This window comes from Pinus tabuliformis, chromosome 3_2, assembly GCF_031772625.1.
Source record: "Pinus tabuliformis cultivar Carrire ecotype Pingquan chromosome 3_2, CPIR1, whole genome shotgun sequence".
Lineage (NCBI taxonomy): Eukaryota > Viridiplantae > Streptophyta > Pinopsida > Pinales > Pinaceae > Pinus > Pinus tabuliformis.
In genome coordinates, this window is record NC_142302.1 from 604,929,148 (window position 1) to 604,949,963 (window position 20,816).

The 20,816-nt window shown below is 38.9% G+C and overlaps 2 protein-coding genes across 2 annotated transcripts; one reads left to right on the forward strand and one right to left on the reverse strand.

Annotated features, from left to right (window-relative positions):
• The first annotated feature begins 3,945 nt into the window (after positions 1–3,945).
• On the forward strand, positions 3,946–5,133 carry LOC149182066 (uncharacterized). The gene has a single exon (XM_089416729.1). It carries the CDS (start codon positions 4,160–4,162, stop codon positions 4,850–4,852), a length of 693 nt encoding a protein of 230 aa, XP_089272855.1. The 5' UTR covers positions 3,946–4,159; the 3' UTR covers positions 4,853–5,133.
• Positions 5,134–6,193: 1,060 nt separating this feature from the next.
• LOC149182067 (uncharacterized) lies at positions 6,194–6,691 on the reverse strand. Its single transcript, XM_089414445.1, has one exon. The coding sequence runs from the start codon at positions 6,689–6,691 to the stop codon at positions 6,194–6,196; it is 498 nt and encodes a 165-aa protein (XP_089270571.1).
• Positions 6,692–20,816: the final 14,125 nt, after the last annotated feature.

Sequence of the window (20,816 nt, forward strand, 5' to 3'; positions counted from 1 at the left end):
GAGTTGCATGGGGCATGATCCTTTCCTAAAATAGATTTGAGGTCAAAGTATCATTAGATTTGGATGAAAGAAGATGATATTGATAAGACCACTTTTAGATGTCATTTTGTCCATTCTGAGTTTTTGGTATTACCCTTTGGATTGAGGAATTATCCAACCACTTTTCGCAGTTGCATGAATAAATTGAGGAAATTTGTTTTGATATTCTTTGATGAAATTTTGATTTTCAATGAGAGTTGGGAGGATCATATGTAGCATCTTATGGATGTATTAAGGATTTAGAGAGTGAGTCTCTATGTGTTAAGTATTCTAAATGTGATGTCGTGATGATATAACTTCTTAATCTTGGTCATATCATAAGTGTAGATGGAATAAGAGTAGATCCTATGAAGATAAAGGCTATTATAGAAATGCCTACACCTACAAATCTCACCCAAATTAAGGGATTCTTAGCTCTATATGGTTTCTATAGGATATTGGTTAAGTACTTTTCACAAACAATAGTCCTGCTTACAAATTTAACTAAGAAGGACTGTAAGTGGCTTTATTTAACATGAAAGTGCTTTGAGAACTTCAAGCAACTGATGTCCACATGCCATATGTTGGAAATACCAAATGTATTCAAACCATTAAAGGTGGAGTGTGATGCTTTGGGAGAGAGCATAGTCATTGTTTTGAACTATGATTAACACCTCATCACTTTTGACAAAAAAAAACCAGTAGGTGTAGAGAGGAGTTACTAACTTTATGATAGAGAGATGTTGGCCATTATGCATTCCTTAGATAAATTTAGACCATATCTAGTTGGGGGTAAGTTTATCGTCAAAATAGATCATAACAACAACAAATATTTCATGAATCATAATTATATAAATGATAGGTAGCATGATTGGGTCAGTATAGTACAACGATATGATTTTGACAATGTATATGTCAAGGGGAAGAAGAATGTAGTTTCTAATAGACTTTCTAGGAGGCCTTACATATGGTTTTTGGCGGAGATTTCTACTAATCAAAGAGATTTAATTGTAGAAAAGTATGCCAAAGATTCATGGGAAATAGGAGTTATGGAAGACACAACTCATGATGACCAAAATATAGTGGTAAATGAGTTGATCATGTATAAGGACATAATTTATTTGGTTCCTTCACATCTTAGTGTAAAGCTATTGAGGATTTTCATGAAGCACCTATGGGTGGTTACCCCAATTTCTTTAAAACCTATAGGCTAATATGGGAGAAATTCACATGGAAATGAATTATGAATGAACTCCTTTAGTATGTTAGAGAGTATCCTACTTGCCAACAAAAAAAGAATGGCCATACTTATCCAACTGGTCTACTTCAGCCCCTACCCATTCATACTAAAAAATGGGAAACTGTCAATATGGATTTTTTCATTGGGCTTCCTAAGGTTCTGGGTAAAGATTACATCTATGTGGTCATTGACAAGATGGCTAATTTTGCATACTTCTTTGCCATTTTAGCTTCTTATACAACAACACAAGTGGTTGATTTATTTTCTAGCAAGATTAATTGGTTGCATTGGATGCATAAGAATGTTTTTAATGATAGGTACAACAAGTTCTTATGTAGGTTTTAGCGAGATTTCTTCATATTTAATGGGACTAAGGTCACTCCTTGCACTAGCTATCAGCCATAAACATGTGGTCAAATGGAGTAACTGAATAAATGGGTCCAGGGGTATCTCATGAACTATGTTTTTGGACAAAAAGAGCTTGGATCAAATGGAAACACCTCGGTTAGTATTTCTATAATAGTAAATATCACATTCCTATCATGGTGTCACAATTCATGGTTTAATATGATTCCGAGGCTCTGAACTTTATGGATCTACTATTTGGAGATAATAGAGTGCCTAAGGAAAAGGACTTAATTACTACAAGAAATCCATGACATCATGAAGTGTCTCAAGGAAAATTCATAAGAGGAACACAATTAGTAAAAGTTGTATGTTTATCAACATTAGATAGAGTACAATTTTGAGGTTGGGGAGATGATTTATTTGACATTGCATCCATATAGACAGTATACTCTCAAGAAGAGTGGAGTATAGAAACTCAATGAGAGGTTTTATCGACCATTCAAAGTATCTTGGAGGATAGAACATGTTTCCTATGAACTTTAGATATCCACTAGTAATGTGATTCATAATGCATTTCATTTATCTAGGCTCAAGAAAGAACTTGGTCACAACATGGTTTGCTCATCTAAGTTTCCACCTTTGGATGAGGAGGGGAAGTTGATATTTATTCTAGAGGCCATCCTTGATACTAGAGATATGACTCTTCATAAGAGGGACATTAAAGAGTATCTGGTCAAATGGAAAAAATGTGTAGTAGAGGATGCCACATGAGAAAAGGAATAGATATTGAATCGTCCAAAGTTGACATTTCTTGACGAAAATAAATTTTGGGAAAAACGGACTATAATGTCCCCTTCCTAACCAATAGATTTGGTGGAGCTATAGCTTATTAGTTGTTTCCGTTATGTTATTGGGTTAACACTAGGGAACCTTGGAGGCCTTTAATTGAGGAGTTTGGAAGCTTGATGGTTAGTTTCTATCTCATCGGGATTGTAAGAAGAGTGCATTTTTCTAGAATGATTTTGGGATAGTTTTCTAATACTTACTATCTTTAGTAAGCCAGTTTCATGCACGAACTAGGTTAGCTAACAAGGTTACTATTTTTAGTATTGTCAGTGGGTTCAACTTTGATGGTTATCTCAACATTTATATAGTCAGGTGTTAGTTTGAGAGGATGAAACAAATAATTATATTTCATTCAATAGATATTGCTCATTTTGATCATACATTGTAATCCCAACTCTAAAGTTAAATCTGAGTTATGTCAATTTTTGGGTTTTCCTAAATATTTTTATTTTATGAGACATTTGTTATGATCATACATTTTAATATCAAGTCTAAAATTAAATCTAAGTTATATTAGCTTTTGGTTTTTCCTAAATATTTTTATTTTATGAAACATTTCATTGCTACTAGTACTATAATTAGAAAAAAAAAACACATTTTATTTATATTTTAAGATTGTTGGTTACATCAATTAATCCCACACATATAACACGACAAAATTAATTAGAAAATCTACAATTTTTTTATTGCTATCTATAACACCTCTTTATGTAGAAATTATCGACAAGATAACTTGGCACATTCATAGTAGTGGATTGAGTGGAACATGTGATCGCAAGGAGTTGTAGTGGGTTAGACACTGTCTGAGTCTTTGAGCAGTGCGTCGAAAATAAGAGATTGGCGATAGCAAGGCCCGTTATATTTTAAAACGTTATTTTCGCTTATTATTAGTATGTGACACAATTATCTAGATAACCTGAAGACCTTATATATTGACAAGATTATGATAATAAATTTTAATTTCATTGCTCAATAAATTTTTAAAATTAATACCCGTCGATGGTCACCCGAAACTCCGCTGTAAATTCCACTTATGGCTAGACCCAAGACCCGCATGATCGCGGGCCGCGGCAACTCCACAAGTCGTAATCGAACCGAAACTCCGCCGTGAATCCTACTTATGCGTAGACCCGAGGCCCGCAAGATCCCGACAACTCCGCAAGCGCAATCGAAGTGTAGCGCGCAGCAGAGTGTAATTCCTCTCTTTGAAGGAAAAAAATGATATCTACCTCGACTCAAATCATTGGCCGCCGCCGACAAGGCTTACCATGTCATGAGTAGACTGTAGGAGTACCAAAATGAGACAGAAGTCATGGCGCTGATTGCGCATCAATAGACTTTGGAATGTTGGATCGACTTGGGCCTCACGACTCAAACATTCCAGCGACTCTGCAAAGTTAGATCAACTCGGCCTTCACGGCTCAAACATTCCGTGATTCCAGTGATTCCATGTGAACAGAGTCCAGACATATAGAAAAAACACGACAACCGAATATGTCGGGTGCAAGAAAAATGAACTCAAATCGACTTTAGCAATAAGGGCAGACCCACAAGCATGTGGGAGCGAGCTGAGCAAAGAATCTGACAAACGTTTCACGGGATCATCCAAAAAAAATGTGGTCTATAAATATGCAGCTTTACTTCTCTTCATCTCATCAGCGCCCAGTCTAGTTCTGCCCAAGTTCAATATCGAAGATATATTCCTTAATGGCGCCCAGAATGAGCAAAGTCTTGTGCATATATGTGATTTCTTTGAGTCTGCTTCTCTTTAACATTGGAGCGCGAGAGAGCAGATTCTTTAACAAAGAGCCTGCTTATGACAACCCCAATGGCGGATCAAATACCGCCGGGTATGGAGAGGGGTATGTCACCAGCAGCGATCACGGCGTGGACGACGCCTTCGAAGCCGGCTCGGGCAATGGGTACCGCACCTACCGAGGCGAGGGAAATGGTAACGGATATGTATATGGTAACAGCGAGACTTCCCGGGCCGGTTATGGTAGCGGTGCCGGCTACGAAGAAGCCGGGAGCGGGTACCCGCGTTCCGGTTCTGGTAGAGGTAGCGAGTACTATTCAGGAAATGGGGTTGTCAACGACGATAGCGCATACGGTGGAGGCTCTGGCGACGACAGTGGCTATCGTCAGTCGCCTGGCAATACTTATGCCCCATACCCGCCTGGCTCTAATGGTGGCTATGGAGAAGGTGGTAAATACGGTTCGGGCCACGGTGAGCGTTGGGAAAAGAGCGGTGCCTATGCTTCAGGTTACAGTGGTGGCAGCTACGTCACTGGCTCTGGTAATGAAAAAGGCTACGAAGCTGCCTCTGGCTATGGCTCTGGATCTGGCAATGGCAACGGGGAATATGGTGCCAACAATGGTTACGATAAGGAAACTCCTTAACTTTATATATTTGTCTTTGTAGCGTGTGGCAGTGGAGTTTGTAATAAGGCAGTGTCTCTTTGTGAATTATACTTATTTACAAATTAGCACGGTGAATGTAGCAGTCAGCTGTACAAGAAAGAAATATGAGATAGTCCAAAAATGCGTCGCGCAGTAGTTATAGTTACCGCAATGTTGTTTACGGCCACTTTCATCTTACACGGAGATTTTGTTCAAATTTTCTTAAATAATGTTCTGAATTTGTTGTAATTTATTATATTTATTTTTAAGATTTTTGAGAACGGTTCAGTTTATAAAATTTAAATGGTTACAATAGCATATTAAATCGCTGATTGGCCTAGACAAACACTTCATCCTCTCAAATTATTATATATATATATATATATTAGGATTTGTTCTTTGCTCGTGTCATATCTTGTGTTTCTTGTTTTGGCTTGTCTTCTACTGTTTACATTTATGTTGTATCTGCATTTTACTATCATGCTGATGTGATTGCTATTTTGTCTTCTACTGTTTACATTTATGTTGTATCTGCATTTTACTATCGTGCTGATGTGATTGCTATTCTGGATATATATATATATATATATATATAATTTTATTTGAAATAATTATTATTATTAATAAAAAAATTACTATATAATAAATAGATACATTTTAAAAAGTATGAAATAAGATTCTAGATTTATTCATTTTATTATGAAAACTCTTAATTTTTTAATAGGTTTAGTTGCAATATCATGAACTAATATCATGATTTATGAATGCTATATGTCCAAATCATAACTCATTTATTATGACACATGTTTATATGATATTTTTTTAATTAATGAATTTAATTAAATGAGAAAAAAATATAACTATTTTAGAAATAAATTGCAGCTTTTAATTTGTGCATTTTCTAAGAATATTCTATAATATTCATGGAGGTTAAATCCCTACATTCCACCTAATAATTATTTATAATTAAATTAAATTATTTACAGCACGAAAAAAGCTATATTTCCATTAAAATTCCATATTGCGGAAAAAATGTACAACATAAGATTGTATGATAACGCTGAAATATGAAAAACAAGCGAAAATCTATGGGATGTTCAAAGTACAGACCTTCATCAGGACATTCATAATGTTCAGCATCAGATCAAGTAAAATATGTGGCATCAATCAGACAGACATGGCAGGATATTGTAGAAAAATCACCCAAAAAAGAAATTCTAAATTGTAGGGCCAGATGCATACCAGATTTACGGCAATGAGATATGAGAGTTATGTACCCAGCATGTTAAATTCTTGAATCTGGAAAGATTGGTTTTCCACTGTGATACTCATCATCCAGACTTATGAGAGTCCTTTCTTCGATAGAGCATCCGCCACCTTGTTTTTTTCCCTGTCAATATGGTCTATCGAGTAATCCTTTCTGGTGTTCCATATTGCCTCAATCTTGTTCAGCCATCCCAATAAGTTGATGTTTTTTATGACATGTTTAGACCGAACATGATCAATAATCACTTTGGAATCCCCAAAAATTTGCAGCTCTTGAATGTTGAGAAAATCACAGAAGGATAAAAGTCCAGCAAGAGCCATAACCTCCACTTTATTATTGGATCCAACACCTCCATTCCAATATATTTCGATCTGCTGTCCTTCTACAGGAATGATATAAACTCCGCATGCACAAAATCCGTGTTGTGCCGCCCCATCAAAATAGGCACACGGAACGCCCGTAAGATCCTTTGATAGAGTCTTCCCCCTGCTTTTGTCCCAAATATGTTTGGGAAGATTTAGTGTGTTGTGCAGATAGAGGATAGATTCAAAAACTGTGAAATGATTTTCCATTTTTGAGTGAAATATAGCCACATTCCGCCATTTCCATATGGCCCAAATGGACAGCAATGGGATGGGCCTCCAGTCAATATTCATGTCGCCCCACCATCTAAAAGCTTCTGTAATGGAGGGGAAAGAGATTCTGTTGAGGCCGAAGTGGGCAGCCAAAAGCTGCCATATCATCTGTGATTGGGGACAGAGAAGAAAAATATGAAGATTGTTCTCTATGTTTGATCTGCAAAGGGGACAAATGGCAGGCCCACTCCAATTCCTCTTTTGAAGATTTTCCCATGTAAGATTCTTGTTGTGAAAGACCAACCAAGCAAATAATATGATCTTAAGGGGGCAACCAGTTTTCCATAATGAGAGAGGGAAGATGTGAGACATTTGTTCAGATTCAGTAAGAAGAAGAATTTGGTAGATGTGCTTAACATTTACAGAAGATCTGCCACCAAGCCCCTTCCATATCAGGAAGTCCTCATCCGCTGAACGAAAGATACCTCTATCCCTCATAGCTGATGTAATCAAATTCCATTGAAGTCCCAGAGCATCATTTAGACCCAATTCACATGCTGATTTCCATATAGGAATGGCACCTTCCCGTTTTCAAATGGCCTTGTCCCAGAAAATTATGAAAACCTATTCCAAAATAGACATGCTTATTGGCATAAAATGTATTATTAAAATGAGTTGTAACATTTAACTTTAAATATAATAAATTCAAATTATCATACTCTTATGGAGACAAGGTAACACCGAACGTGTGTATATATATATATATAATAGCCCAGCCATATTAATTAAATGACTCGTAAACACATATAAGGACCAATTTCTCATAAGCATCTAAGCTTATACTTCGTTATACATCTCAACATTGCCAAAATTAAAAAAAAAAAAATCATAAAAAATAATTAGATTATAATTTTATTTTAAATTATTTTATTATTATTAATTATAAAAAGAATTAATATAAGTTAAACACACACACACACACACATATATATTAAAAAAAATTGTAATAACATTCTTAAGTATGGAAATTCTTAATTTGTAAATAGTTTTTCTTATAATACCATGGCCTATCAATATCACATGTCAAAAAAGCTATAATTCATTTCATATATCACTTGTTCATATAATATATATTTTAATTAATCACTTTAATTAAAGGGAAATGAAGAGCATAACTACTTTGTAGAACCTTTTATTTGTGAATATTACTAAGAATATTCTAGGATATTCTATTGAGTTTAAATCCATACCATTCATCTAAGAATTATTAATAGTTAAATTAAGATTTTGGAAGTCTTATTTAATGCCAAGCCAAATTATTCTCCAGGAAACAATTTGTGTTAAATACGAAAGTTTACACATCCATCCAATGGGATTGCAATCTGATTTGAAAAAAAATAAAACCCTTCATATCCATTCTATTTCCTCAACAATTGATAGCTAAACTCTGGTTTTAACAATATGATTTGGAAGAATTAATAACGAGCTGGAATCATTCACCATTCTACATTCCAATGTTTAATTTTCCATGATGTAATATTGAATTAACAATAATAAATTAACCATATTAGAAATGATTGAAAAATTTCTAAGCATGCATCCTGAATGCAAAAATATTAGCACTCACACACATTTTTTAGAGTAATGAAAGAGCAACAACTATTACTTGGAATATGCATCAATTCAAAGAGTATGTATGCTCCTTGTAAATTCATTTGCAATACTCCACTAAAGACCAAAATAATATCATATCATGAGAAAATATGTTACATCAAGTTAGTTTTTTTCTTCAATGAATCAAGAGAGGATTCATAATGGAAAGAATTAGCTTTCTCCTCCTCTTACACTCATACTCCTAATCCTTCTCTAGCTCTCCACATATTTACTGATTTATAAAAATCATTCTAAATCTAAAATAATATCAAGATTCATCGCAAGTGGATATGACCCATGATTTTAGTAGCTAATTTGGAAAAATAAAAACTACGACTACTTTTTATTTATTTTGCTAGCCTAATCCATAATATTCGATCATAATGCTTCAAGAGTCCGACTAATTATTACAAATTTAAAATCATTGCATGAGGATTCCAACTTCCTCAAAAAATAATAATACCAAATAGCGTATATAGTTTTTTTTTTTTTATGCTCATGCATCTCTTGAAGAAAAAATATTATTGGACTCCTATCCAAGAGATCTTTAACCCTTTGTTATAACTTGTATTTCGCTAAAAAATTTCATGATGACTCAAATTTCTTCCACATGCCAAGGTTCTCCATTAAACAAATGAAATCTATTTTGATATGCTCTTGGAAACTTAGCTCTCTCAATCCTTCTGGCTAATTCATTTAGGAACTTCTTTGGAAGGACCCGAATCTGTAGAATTTAAACCATCTTTCATACACGTGACACAAACATGTTATAATTAATTTGAATTTTTTTCTTGATGGTTCCCAAGGTATTTGCTCTATTGAATAATGAGCGTCATAAATGGGTAATTATATGGGCTCATTTTACCTCCTAACCTAGTCAAATCAACCATTCTCTTAGCTTATTGCATGATTTTCTGATTATATTTATGCTTATAGAGTGAGTTGAGTTAGTTATGATGCCATGAGGTCTAATATGTGTTTAATGCAGATTATTGATGATTTTTGTGGTTGAAGTCAAGGATCTAGTGGAAAAATGGCAGCAATAACTCGAAGTGGAAAAAGGAGAGGACTTATAGGAGGGAATCCCCCTCATTTATTACTCCTGACTTCAAACTTCCCTTCATTCAGCTCGGAGTACAAGCGACAAAGTCATGCATTAGTAGGCAGCCGAGCAAAGTGGAGGATAACTGATGTTTATCTCGAGTTTCGGGAGCCAAGCGTCCCTGATTTTGAGGAAGCTGTTGGGAGCTTCATTTGTATAAGTAGAGAGGCCTAGGGCCTCACTAGGGAGTTGGTGAAATTTTTGTTGAACTTTCACTGTAACATTGCTTCTGTAAATTCTGCTCAACTTCGAGCTTATTATTTTGACAGTTCATCTAATCTTGTTATTGTTTTGAGAATAAAGATGGAATCCGTTTTGAGTTAGCACTGAGTTACCTCAGAGGGCTGAAGCTCTTGGGTTAGGGCCCAATCCAAGCAGCCAAGCTCCTCTTTTCTTGTATTTGTATGTTTCATTTCAGTTTGTAGATTAGGTTGTTGATAGATGCATTTCTTTTATGGTCAAGAATAGGTTTTTTTCGATGATTCAGTAGTTTACTTCCATTTGTGTTTTCTATAGAAGGTTAAGCAGTGATAAATGCAAGATTTAAAAGGCTAGCAGCAGTGCCTTGGCCTCTCTTCCTCCCTTTGGGACAATGATCTTAGGCCAAGACCCTCTTGCTGCCCCAGAAACACAGATTTTTCTCCTTCATAGGACTTTTAGTGTTTGCAGCTTTCTAATTGGTTCATAGTCTAGTTTACTTTGCTTCAGAACTTCTTCATCATGCTCATCCCCTTATTTGCAACAGTCTTCCTTCATGCTTTCCTTTCATGCAATGGTTATCAACATTTCCTTTCATAGATCATAGTTTATTTTGATGCAAAAATTGTTTTTTAGATGCACTTGTTTCCTTGCTTGCTTAATTTCATTAGTTGACTGTCAGTTGTTTATGTAGTAGAGATCTTCCATTAGAAGTCCAACCTAACAACCATTCCATCCACCATCCAATCCATGCCCTACATGTCGCCCAAGTCTCCCCTTAATTCTGCTTTAGTTTTCTGCATTTTCCATAGACTTTCCTCTCTCTCCTTGAGCAAATCCAATCATCTTTCTCTCTTCTAATGATTCTTGGTAGACCCTAGGTGCCCTAACACTTCATACCAACCTTCATCTACCTTTTCCACCCACTCCTGCACCTTCAAAACAGTGAAAACTGCTCTCGACCTCCTCATATAGGCCTCATGTAGAATGATATTTTTTCTCCTGTAGATTTCCTATGTCCTCCTGTAGATTTTCCTGTAGGCTTCCTTTTGAAGACTGATTGTGGGAAAAGCCTCTAGAATGCCACCGGAAACCTCCTAGGACCCATCCAAACCATCCTAAATCCTCTCACATCCCAAAACCACCCTCCATCGCCACCTATTCGCTGCCACATTCACAAACAAATAAATTATATGCATGACAAATTCACATAAAAACACATAAACTCCAAAAAGATGTTTTTTGTTCATTTTCTTCCAGAAATAGCTTAGGTAGATGTTGTTTACTTCCTTGAGTAGATAATGGCATTCTTTTCATGGTTTTCATAGTGTTTTCTGCAAAAGTAGGATTAATGGTTAACTAGGATTTCCTTGGTTTGCTTTACATTTCAGACTTCCTTTCTGCAAGTAGAATAGCATCAGTAGAGTAATCTCTTTTTCCTTCCATCACATATAAAAGTTTCTTCTAGAATCCATAGACGTTGGCTTGAGCTTCTAGTGATCTTGCATCGGTTGACCAAGTGACAACCTGTAGTAAGAACTAGTACTTGTGCATACAACATCGTCGCTTCCAAGTTTTTTACGAACTACCGGGTTGATAAGAGTAAAGTAGGCAGCCCAGGAGTTGCAGCATTATTGTTGTAATACTGGTGCTCACCACTTTTTGGCGTCGTTTCTAGGGAAGTGTGAGAGTATTCTGTGATTAGTGCTTTCTTCTATTTTCTTCTTGCAACATTCTGTTAATAGTTTATTTCAGCAAAAGTAGACTAGTCCTTTCTTTCCCTTCAGTTCTGCATTTCCTTGCTTTCCTTTTCAATTCTGCAAATTTCGTTTAAGCAAGAGTAGACTAGTCATTCTTTTGTTTCAGTTCTGCATTTCTTTTACTTTCCTCTTCAGTTTTTCAATTTCATTTCAGCAAGTTCATTTCAGTTAGTTGCAATTTGTTTGTTCAATCAATTTCAGTTTTGCAGGTACTATCGGTGTGGGGAAAAAGAAACAAAAACCAACCAAAAAGATTTCCTTTCATGCCTCATAGGAATAGAGATAATTCAGGTAATTTTTTTCCCAACACCCCCACTGATCCACATAGCCAACCTTCTCTCTTCTTCAGTGGTTGTGATCAAGAAGAACCCTTAGGTGAATAGACCGACATATTTGAAGAACCTATATGGGAAGAAGGAGAAGAAAACATTCATTTAGAACCAATGGCTGAACATAGAAATGCTAGGGGGAATGGAGAAAGAATAAAGGGTACCTTTCCCATACGGGAGACCAATGGGGACAACAAAACAAAGAATATAAGCCCTTCCTCCCTACCTCATTTCCATGGTCTGACTACAGAAGATCCTGTCACCTTCTTATTTGAGTTTGTTGTTATCTGTCGAACCTATGACTATGCAGAAGATGAGCAAAAGTTCAAACTGTTCCCTTCTACTCTCAAGGATGCAACATTACGCTGGTTCATGGGATTACCTGGCAATAGTATCACAACTTGGGCTCAGATGCAAGAAGCCTTTAACAACAAGTATCGAGACTATTGTAGGTCAAAAGATACTAAAGAAGAAATTTTCTGAATGACTATAGGAAGTGATGAGTCCCTAGAAGACTATGAGGAGAGGTTCCAGCACAGTTACAAAAGGGTGAGGTGTACACCTGACCCTGAGTCTTTGAAAATAGTTTTTCTCAGGGGAATTCAGGAAGATCTTTTAGACACCCTCCATCCACTGGCTGGGGGAGACATCTACCAACTATCATATGAAGACATAAAGACTATTTTTAGAAACCATTCTAGAGTATCCAGAAAGAAAGGTAGGGGGAGTCAACCCATAGCCAATACCTCTTCCTCTAACTCATCCATCAAAGGAGAAATTGGAAACATGTTGGAAGACTTCAAGAGTGAGATGTTGCAGACTCTTGCCATGCAAATGGATACCTTGCATATCAAAAGGAAACAAGAGGAAGCAGAGAGGGCTTTGGCCATCTTTTGCCCTAGATGCACCAGGAGGCATCCTAGGAACGAATGCCCATTGAACTCTATAGAGGTTTGTTCAGTCTGTGAAGAAAATCATTCCACAGATAAGTGTCCTTCCTTACCCGGACTTAAAGCTGTATATCAAGGGGCTGAGGGAGTCACTAAACAACTCTATTACATAAACCAAAGAAGGCCACATGGACCTAGACCATACTAGTAGGGGATGCAAGGGACATCCCAGGCATACTACCACCCCAACCAAGTCACTTCCATATCTTCTTGGGGTCCCCTTGCTCATCCTTCCTGGTCCACGCCTCCTCCTTGGTCCTTCACATCTCAATATCATGCCCAACCAGCCAACCATTCATTTCAATCCTATGCTCAGCCATCACCTCAATGGAATGCACCTCATCAAGGGTGGAGGCCCCAACACAACTCTCTCCCCGCTCTTTTGTCTCCACCACCTGCCCAACCACAACCGTTACCTCCTGCTCCTCCAAAGCAACCCCAAATGCCTACCCAGTCGAATCTGAACCCGAACAACAGACAGGCTCAACAAGTGTATAGTGGGGAACCATCATGCCCAACTTATGCTGTGGAGATTCAGGAGATCAACCTATGATCTAGGAAGGTTCTCCCAGATAGTCAGTCTCCACCTAGGGAGGTTGAGGAAGATAAAGAGGAAAGTGAACCGAAAGTAATTCCACCCTTTCCTGAGAGACTATCCGTGACAGTCTAGCCTACCCCCGAAGAAACTGAACTCCTGGGGGAATTGAAACATCTATGTGTAAAGATACTACTTCTCCAAGCCATAAAGGATGTGCGTATCTACAATATGTTGATTAAAAAGAATTGCTTTGGGCATCCAGGAAGGCGCAAGAGAGATGACCCAACCATCAATGTCATAGGGCAACTGTCTGACCTGATGTTGGGGCAGGTAATCTGTCCAAAATATCTAGACCCTGGAAGCCCAGTAGTTGATGTCCACATCAATGGCACCATGATTCCACATACTTTGATTGATCTGGGAGCTGCCACTAATGTGATGACAAAGGACAGAATGCTCAAACTCAACCTTTAGGGTTCCTTGAGGAGGACCACAACCGTGCCACAGTTAGTAGACCGCTCCACCATGACCCCTGAGGGGATTGTGGAAGATGTGATGGTCTCCATTGATTCTTTGGAGTACCCTACTGATTTCTTAGTTCTCTAGCCCAAGGCAGAGCTCACTGGGAATCGTCTCATTCTGGGAAGACCCTGGTTGGCTACTTCCAATGCTTATATCAGCTGTCGAGCTGGGAACATGACCATAAAGAATGGGCATATGTCCAAGCAGTTAATCCTATATCCTCCTGCCCAACCTTCGTTAGAATATGATCTACCTCTTTGGTTGGAGGAGAAAGATGAGGATGAAGTTTATTCTGCATCGCTTTGTACATTAGAAATCGCCATGGGAGGAAAACAACAAAGTGAGGATGATATGATTGAAAATCTAATTCAAAATCCACCTCCCATTGTATTGCCTTTAGATGACATAGTAAGAGAAACCCAGAACAACCCCTCAACTGATCTCTGTGTGGCCGACTCCACTTCTCTCCATGTTAATAATATATTGTTCAGTCCAGAAATAACCTTGAAAATCAATCCATCCCTATCCACTTCCTAGGAGAAGGAACTGTGTAGCCTGCAGAGAAAGCACTTAGATGCCTTCGCCTGGAGTTATAAGGAGATGAAGGGAGTGCACCCTTCAGTTTCTACTCATCATATATACATCAAAGAAGGTTGCAATCTAGTCAGGCAGCCTCAAAGGAAGATGAGCCCAACACTTAAAGATATTGTTAAGGAAGAACTGCAGAAATTGCTTGATGCATGGCTCATCTATCCCATCTCTGATAGTGAATGGGTCTCTCCTTTGGTGCTAGTGCCAAAGAAAAATGGTAAGTGGAGAATCTGTGTCGACTATCGAAAATTGAACAAAGCCACTAAGAAGGACCATTTCCCTTTACCTTTCATAGATCAAGTGTTAGACAGTCTGGCACGGAAAAAGTTTTTCTCTTTCCTAGATGGGTTTAGTGGGTACAATCATATTCAAATCAGCCCGGAAGACCAAGATAAGACCACTTTCACTTGTCCTTGGGGTACCTTTGCATACCGAGTCATTCCTTTTGGTTTGTGTAACGCTCCAACCACTCCAAAGAGAGGTACTCAGTATATTCTCTGAGTTAGTTCATGATGCAATAGAGATATATATGGATGACTTTACTCCTTATGGCTCTGATTTTCGGGAAGCTTTATCTAACCTAGGAAAAGTTCTAGACAAGTGTATTGAGATGAACCTATCCCTCAGTCTGGGAAAATGTGAATTTTGTATGACTGAAGGGACCGTGCTAGGTCATGCAATATCTCAACAAGGATTGCAGGTGGACCCCAACAAAATTTCCATCATACAACGGGTCCCACCTCCTCAAAAGGTGAGAGACGTCAGAAGTTTCCCAGGCTTAGCTGGGTAAATTACCGAAGATTCATTAAATATTTCACCAATCTAGCCTCTCCATTATTTTGTCTTTTAGGTAAAGATGTTGAATTCATATGGTCAAAAAACTGTCAAGAAGCCCTAGATACCATGAAAAAGAAAACTTGTGACTACCCCAATTTTGAGAGGCCAAAACTGGGCCCTACCTTTCCACATTCACACAGATGCCTCAAATAAAGCAATAGCAGCAGCCTTGGGACAAGTCGATGAAAAGTTACCTTATGCCATATACTTTATAAGCAAAAACTTGTCAAAGGCAGAGCTAAACTATATAGTCATAGAAAAGGAACTCCTAGCTGTAGTGCACACTAATCACGCTGCAATTAGATATTTAACGAACAAATCAGATGTGAATGCTCGCATTATTAGATGGTTTCTTTTACCGCAGCAGTTTGATTTGACCATTATTGATAACCCTGGTAAAGAAAATGTTGTTGCTGACTTTTTGTCTAGAGTAAATTTGCCTGCAGGTGAAGAAGGAATGGTGGATGATCAAATGCCAGATGAACACCTGTTTGTTATCTCAGTACTCTCTCCATGGTTTGTTGATATAGCAAACTACTTGGTTTCAACACAGTTCCCACCACACTTATCCTCAAAAGAGAAGAGCAAGATAGTAAGGAAAAGCGCCCCTTTCACCTAGATTCGGGGCAATCTCTTCAAACTTGGCCCAAATCAGATCTTGAGAAGATGTGTCAGGGAGGAGGAAGTTTTTGACATCCTCCTGACCTATCATGATGGGCCTTGTGGAGGTCATTTTGCAGCAAAAAGAACTGCCTTCAAGATACTGCAAGCAGGCTACTATTGGCCCACTCTTCATCAAGATGTGAGGAGATATGTCAGCCAGTGCGATCGGTGTCAAAGGATGGGGAAACCTACTCCAAAGGATGAAATGCCCATGCAGCCTCAAGTGACCTTTGAGCCATTTGAGAAGTGGGGCATGGACTTTGTGGGGCCTATTAGCCCTCCTTCAAAACAGAAGCAATACATCATTGTGTGCACTGATTACCTGACAAAGTGGGCAAAGACAAAAGCAATTAAAGCAGCGACAGAGGAAAAAGTAGCTGAATTTTTGAGAGAGAACATATTCTACAAGTTCAGGTATCCAAGAGAGTTGGTCACAGATCAAGGTAGCCAGTTCACTTCTAATCTGATTGAAGACTTGCTCACACATCATAGAATCAAGCAAAGGACTTCCACCCCTTACCATCCACAAGCCAATGGGCAGGTGGAAGTCACTAACAGATCTTTGGAAGGGATCCTAACCAAGGTAGTGAGCAATAGCAGAAAAGACTGGGCGGACAGATTAGTTGAGGTCACCTGGGCCTACAACACAACATGGAAGACCACTACAGGGTTCACACCCTATGAGCTAGTCTATGGGAAGAAAGCTTTGCTGTCAATACAATTTGAATTCAACACCCTAAGGATGGCAGCTCAGTTGGACCTAGTCCTTAGCCATGTATAGAAAGAAATATTACTCCAGCTTAATGGATTAGATGAACACAGAATGCAGGCCCTTCTCCACACAGAGGTAGTTCAGCTTCAGAGGAAGATATGGCATGACAAAAACATCAAAGAGAATAAATTTCAAGAGGGAGATTGGGCACTCCTCTATGATTCAAGGTATAAAGATTTCAAGGGCAAGCTGAGGACAAGATGGCTAGGACCCTACACTGTGGAGAAATGCAATGACAATGGTTCAGTTCTGATCAGAACCATTGATGATGAAGCCATCCCCATGCTTGTCAATGGACACCGGTTGAAAATATACAAGAAACCCCTCTCCAAGTGAGAGTTCATTGAAGGATTGAATAAGTCAGTGATGGTAGTGGAGCATGTCTTAGCCTCCACTTCACCCAATCACTGAAGAAAAGAGAAAAAAAAAACAAAAAAAATAATAAGGACTCAATCGAAAACCTCCATGAGGCGCTTGAGTCCCATCATTGGGTTGAAAACCTCTCCTGAGGTAGCCTAGTGGTGTCAAAAAAGAGAAGAAAGAAAATAAGATCTCTGGGTGAAAACCTCCCTTGGAGGCACCCAGGGCAAGCAACTAGGGTGGAAACCTCTCTAAGGCACCCTGGTTGTTTTCAAAAAAAAATAAAATGAATTTCCAATTGTATTGCAGGTGCAGGAGGACTACAGGAAGCAACAACAGGTTCCAAAAGATCTCTAAGACCAATACCAACACCTATCCTATCTTCCCTCACCTTTCTCCATCATTCTTGACATTCTTGTCACCTCACTATGCTCCTTTTTTGAAAGCTGTGTTTTCTACAAGAGGCCATGTGCTACAGGAGGCTCCTGTAGAAATTACTGAGATGAAGAATTGGATTTTAAAAGCAGTTTGAGGAGCAGGGAAGCTTCATAAAGGATTTATAAATCCTCCTACAGTCTTCAAACCTCTCTTCCATCATTTCTATACCTGCATAACATCCCAAGCACCATTCTTCTTCCTGCCAAGAAAAAACATAGAAGAAAAACAGTTTTCTAGAAAAAGAGAAAAAAATAAAAAAATAAAAAAGGGAACAATATCATTCACCTCACCTAAAGCCTAACCTTTACCTCACCATCTCCATCTGCACTTTTGGCATCATCCTCACAGCTCCAAGCATAGAAAGAGCTAAAATTTCAAAGGGAGAGGCAACTACAGGAGCTCTTGTAGGAATTCCTGTAGCAGTTGATCCCATTAAAATATAGCATCAACAGCATGAGGGTGCAAATCTAAGGGTTGAAGTAGACTCCTGAAGATCAAATCCAACCAGAAAGGAACCTGCATAAAAGAACAGAACATATCAGCAGCCACACAAGCATGCATTAGAAGAAATAAAGGCATGCAGCAAAAGGAAAAGCCAGGGAAACTCACAGCAAATGCATTCGGATCTCAGGTAAGTGACTAACCCACTCCTCTGTTTGCATTAGTATAATTAGAGAGCATGCAACAACAATGAGATGGTTGAGGCTGGTTGGGGTTGAGGTGGCCAGTTAACTTGGCCACCCTCATCTAGTTGACTTCACTCATTCGGAGGTGTCACCACACGTGCGCTTAGTCAAACTCAAGAGAAGATGTCGAGGACAGGTAGTGGAGGCGATGGGAACTCTGATGCAATCATGAGGGGTGATTACAAGGAAAGGGAAATGATGACAAGGCAAGTGGGGACCAATGGTCTGAATGGGGCCAACGTACACTTGGCCAGCTCACCCTCCATCACTGGAAATATCCATAAAAATACATAAGTACTCCTCGTCGAAGCACTCTCACCACCTTTCTCCTTCATTCTCTCCTCGAAACTCCACTCCTGCTACCTTCTCGTGCCCCTATAAGCCTTGTACCCATCGTTCTCCGCTGATCTCTCCAATATCCCTGCTCTCGGCATTCTACAGGAGCACTTATAGGTTCTACAAGAGAACCTATAGGAATCCTACAGGAGGGTTGGCAGTGTTCTACAGGAGGGCCAGTAAGCTGTTTTGGAGAGGAAAAACACGGTTTTTAGCACAATTCTCGGGCTGCAGAGGTAGGTTCTTGGCATACCTCCATTGAATATCAAAATATGCTAACAGTGGTTTAGTTTTTGAGGAGAAAATAGAACTGTTGGGTGGAGGAATTTCATAAAAGAATTGCTGCTTATTTCTTAAAAAAAACACAGTCTCTATCTCTCTGTTTCTCTTGAAAAAAAAATTGTTCTCCCCATTTCCATAGTTGGTTTTCCAAGGAAGCATAGACAAAATGACAAGAGGTTTCATGAGGAAGGAGCCAACCAACTCCTCCAGGCTCCATGCACACCCCCAAGTAGTGGACATATTCACAAGAGCCAATTGGATGAACTTTTTTGAGAAATTCCGAGGGTTTGATGAGGAAATTGCTCAGGAATTTGCCCACTCTTTGGTCCCTCACTCCAGAACACATGCCACTGTCACTTTTAGAGGCCTTTCCATAGAGTTAACCCTTGAATTTATCAGTAGGGTCACTACCCTTCCTCTTGGGTTGCCTTGGAGCAAGGATGAAAAACCAATTGGCCAAGCTGCCAAGAAAAACTTCTTTCAAAATAATGAAACCCCTGTAGAAGATAAGAATGGCATAAGAAGGGCTAGCATACCATACCCTTGGGATGAGGTTAGTTATCAGATAATCAAGTATATTTCCTGTGAAGGGAGGTATAGCATTGTCTATGGTTACCACTTTAGAATCATACATGAATTAAGGTATGGCATGGACACTCTAGCCCCTCAGAAACTCAACATCCCTTACTTCCTCCTGTAGTCCCTCATTGACTCCAGTACTAAAGTAAAAGCAAGAAATCCATACCAGCTAGCTCACCATGGGTTAATCAAAATTTTAGTGGAAGAAGCCCTCCATACATTTACAATCCCCATAGCATGGGAAATTTTCTGAAACATGACTGCTGAAGATGAAATAAAGGCCCTAACCTATGATATTATCCCCACTGGTAGTGAGGAGGAAGAGCAGCAAGAGGGAGAGGGAGAAGAAACTGGTGATTTAGAGGAACAAGAAGGGAAGAAGAAAGAAACCAAAAGAGAGAAGGAGAAAACAGAGCAAACAGAGACAGAAACAGAGACAGAAGGAGGAAAAGGGGCAGAAAAGACAGAAGTGTCTCCTGAAACCATAGAAAGAGAGGCAGTAGCTGCTCTCACTGCCCTCAGCACCCCAATTAAACCAAAACAAAAGAGGAAGAGGCAGACCTCAATGTATTTCAGGGCTAGGAAGAGCACAAGGATCAAAACAGGGAAACCCCAGCCTTTTTCTAAAGTTCCTATTGTTATTGAAGATTCACCCTCTGCCCAAGGAAAATAATCCCCTTCCAAGGCACCTATTACTTATGAAAGGGGGACTCCTAGATCTCCCACATGGAAAGAAAAAGTAGAACTACAGGACTCAAAAACAGTTCTACAGGAGGCACAGACTGTTCTACAAGAGACCCTGTCAAAACTACAGGAGACTGAAAAACTTGAAAAAAGGGTAAAAGAACAGCCACGGGGGAAGGAGAAAGCAACAAAGGCCAAAGAACTTGACCCCTAGCCTAGTCTTGGCTCTTACTACAATCTTCTTGAGGGGGGGAGAATCATTCCACAAAAATTTGAAATTCCACTATTCTTTGAGTTGGAGAAAGAAAGAATAAGGACCCATAGGTGGATGCAAATAGCCAAATCCAAAGGAGTTGAGGATATTGGCCACATGGAGGACAAACTTAGAGAAATGGGCAGAGAGTTAAGTGTTGTCAGACACAGAGAAGCAATCATAAAGAGTCACTTGGAAATTGAAAACGAATTACTAAGAAGACAGCTACAAGAGAAAGAGACCCAACTGGCATGCATGGCCAGTTGTTCCATGGAGGCATTGTAATGTAGGATACCAGCAAAATCCTATGGCCTGTATCTCAAGGACATATGGATGCAATTTCAGATCAAGACTTTGGCACAAAGAGGCACAATGCCTTTCCAAGATGACAGGCAGTTTATGGACCTGTGTGACCAAAGCACAACAGAAGATAAGGCAAAGATGGCAAAATTCTATATGCATAACATGGCCCTCACAGACATGAATGTATGGGACCCCAATGCTATGCTAGGGGACCTGCAACTAATGGCCATGACCTCATGGATGAACCATGAAGAGTTAAGGGCAGCAGAAATAAGAAAGTTGATGA

Bases quoted from the DNA above. Each gene is read 5' to 3' on its own strand.
- LOC149182066 (XM_089416729.1), top strand. From the start codon at position 4,160: ATGGCGCCCAGAATGAGCAAAGTCTTGTGCATATATGTGATTTCTTTG.
- LOC149182067 (XM_089414445.1), bottom strand. From the start codon at position 6,691: ATGGAAAATCATTTCACAGTTTTTGAATCTATCCTCTATCTGCACAAC.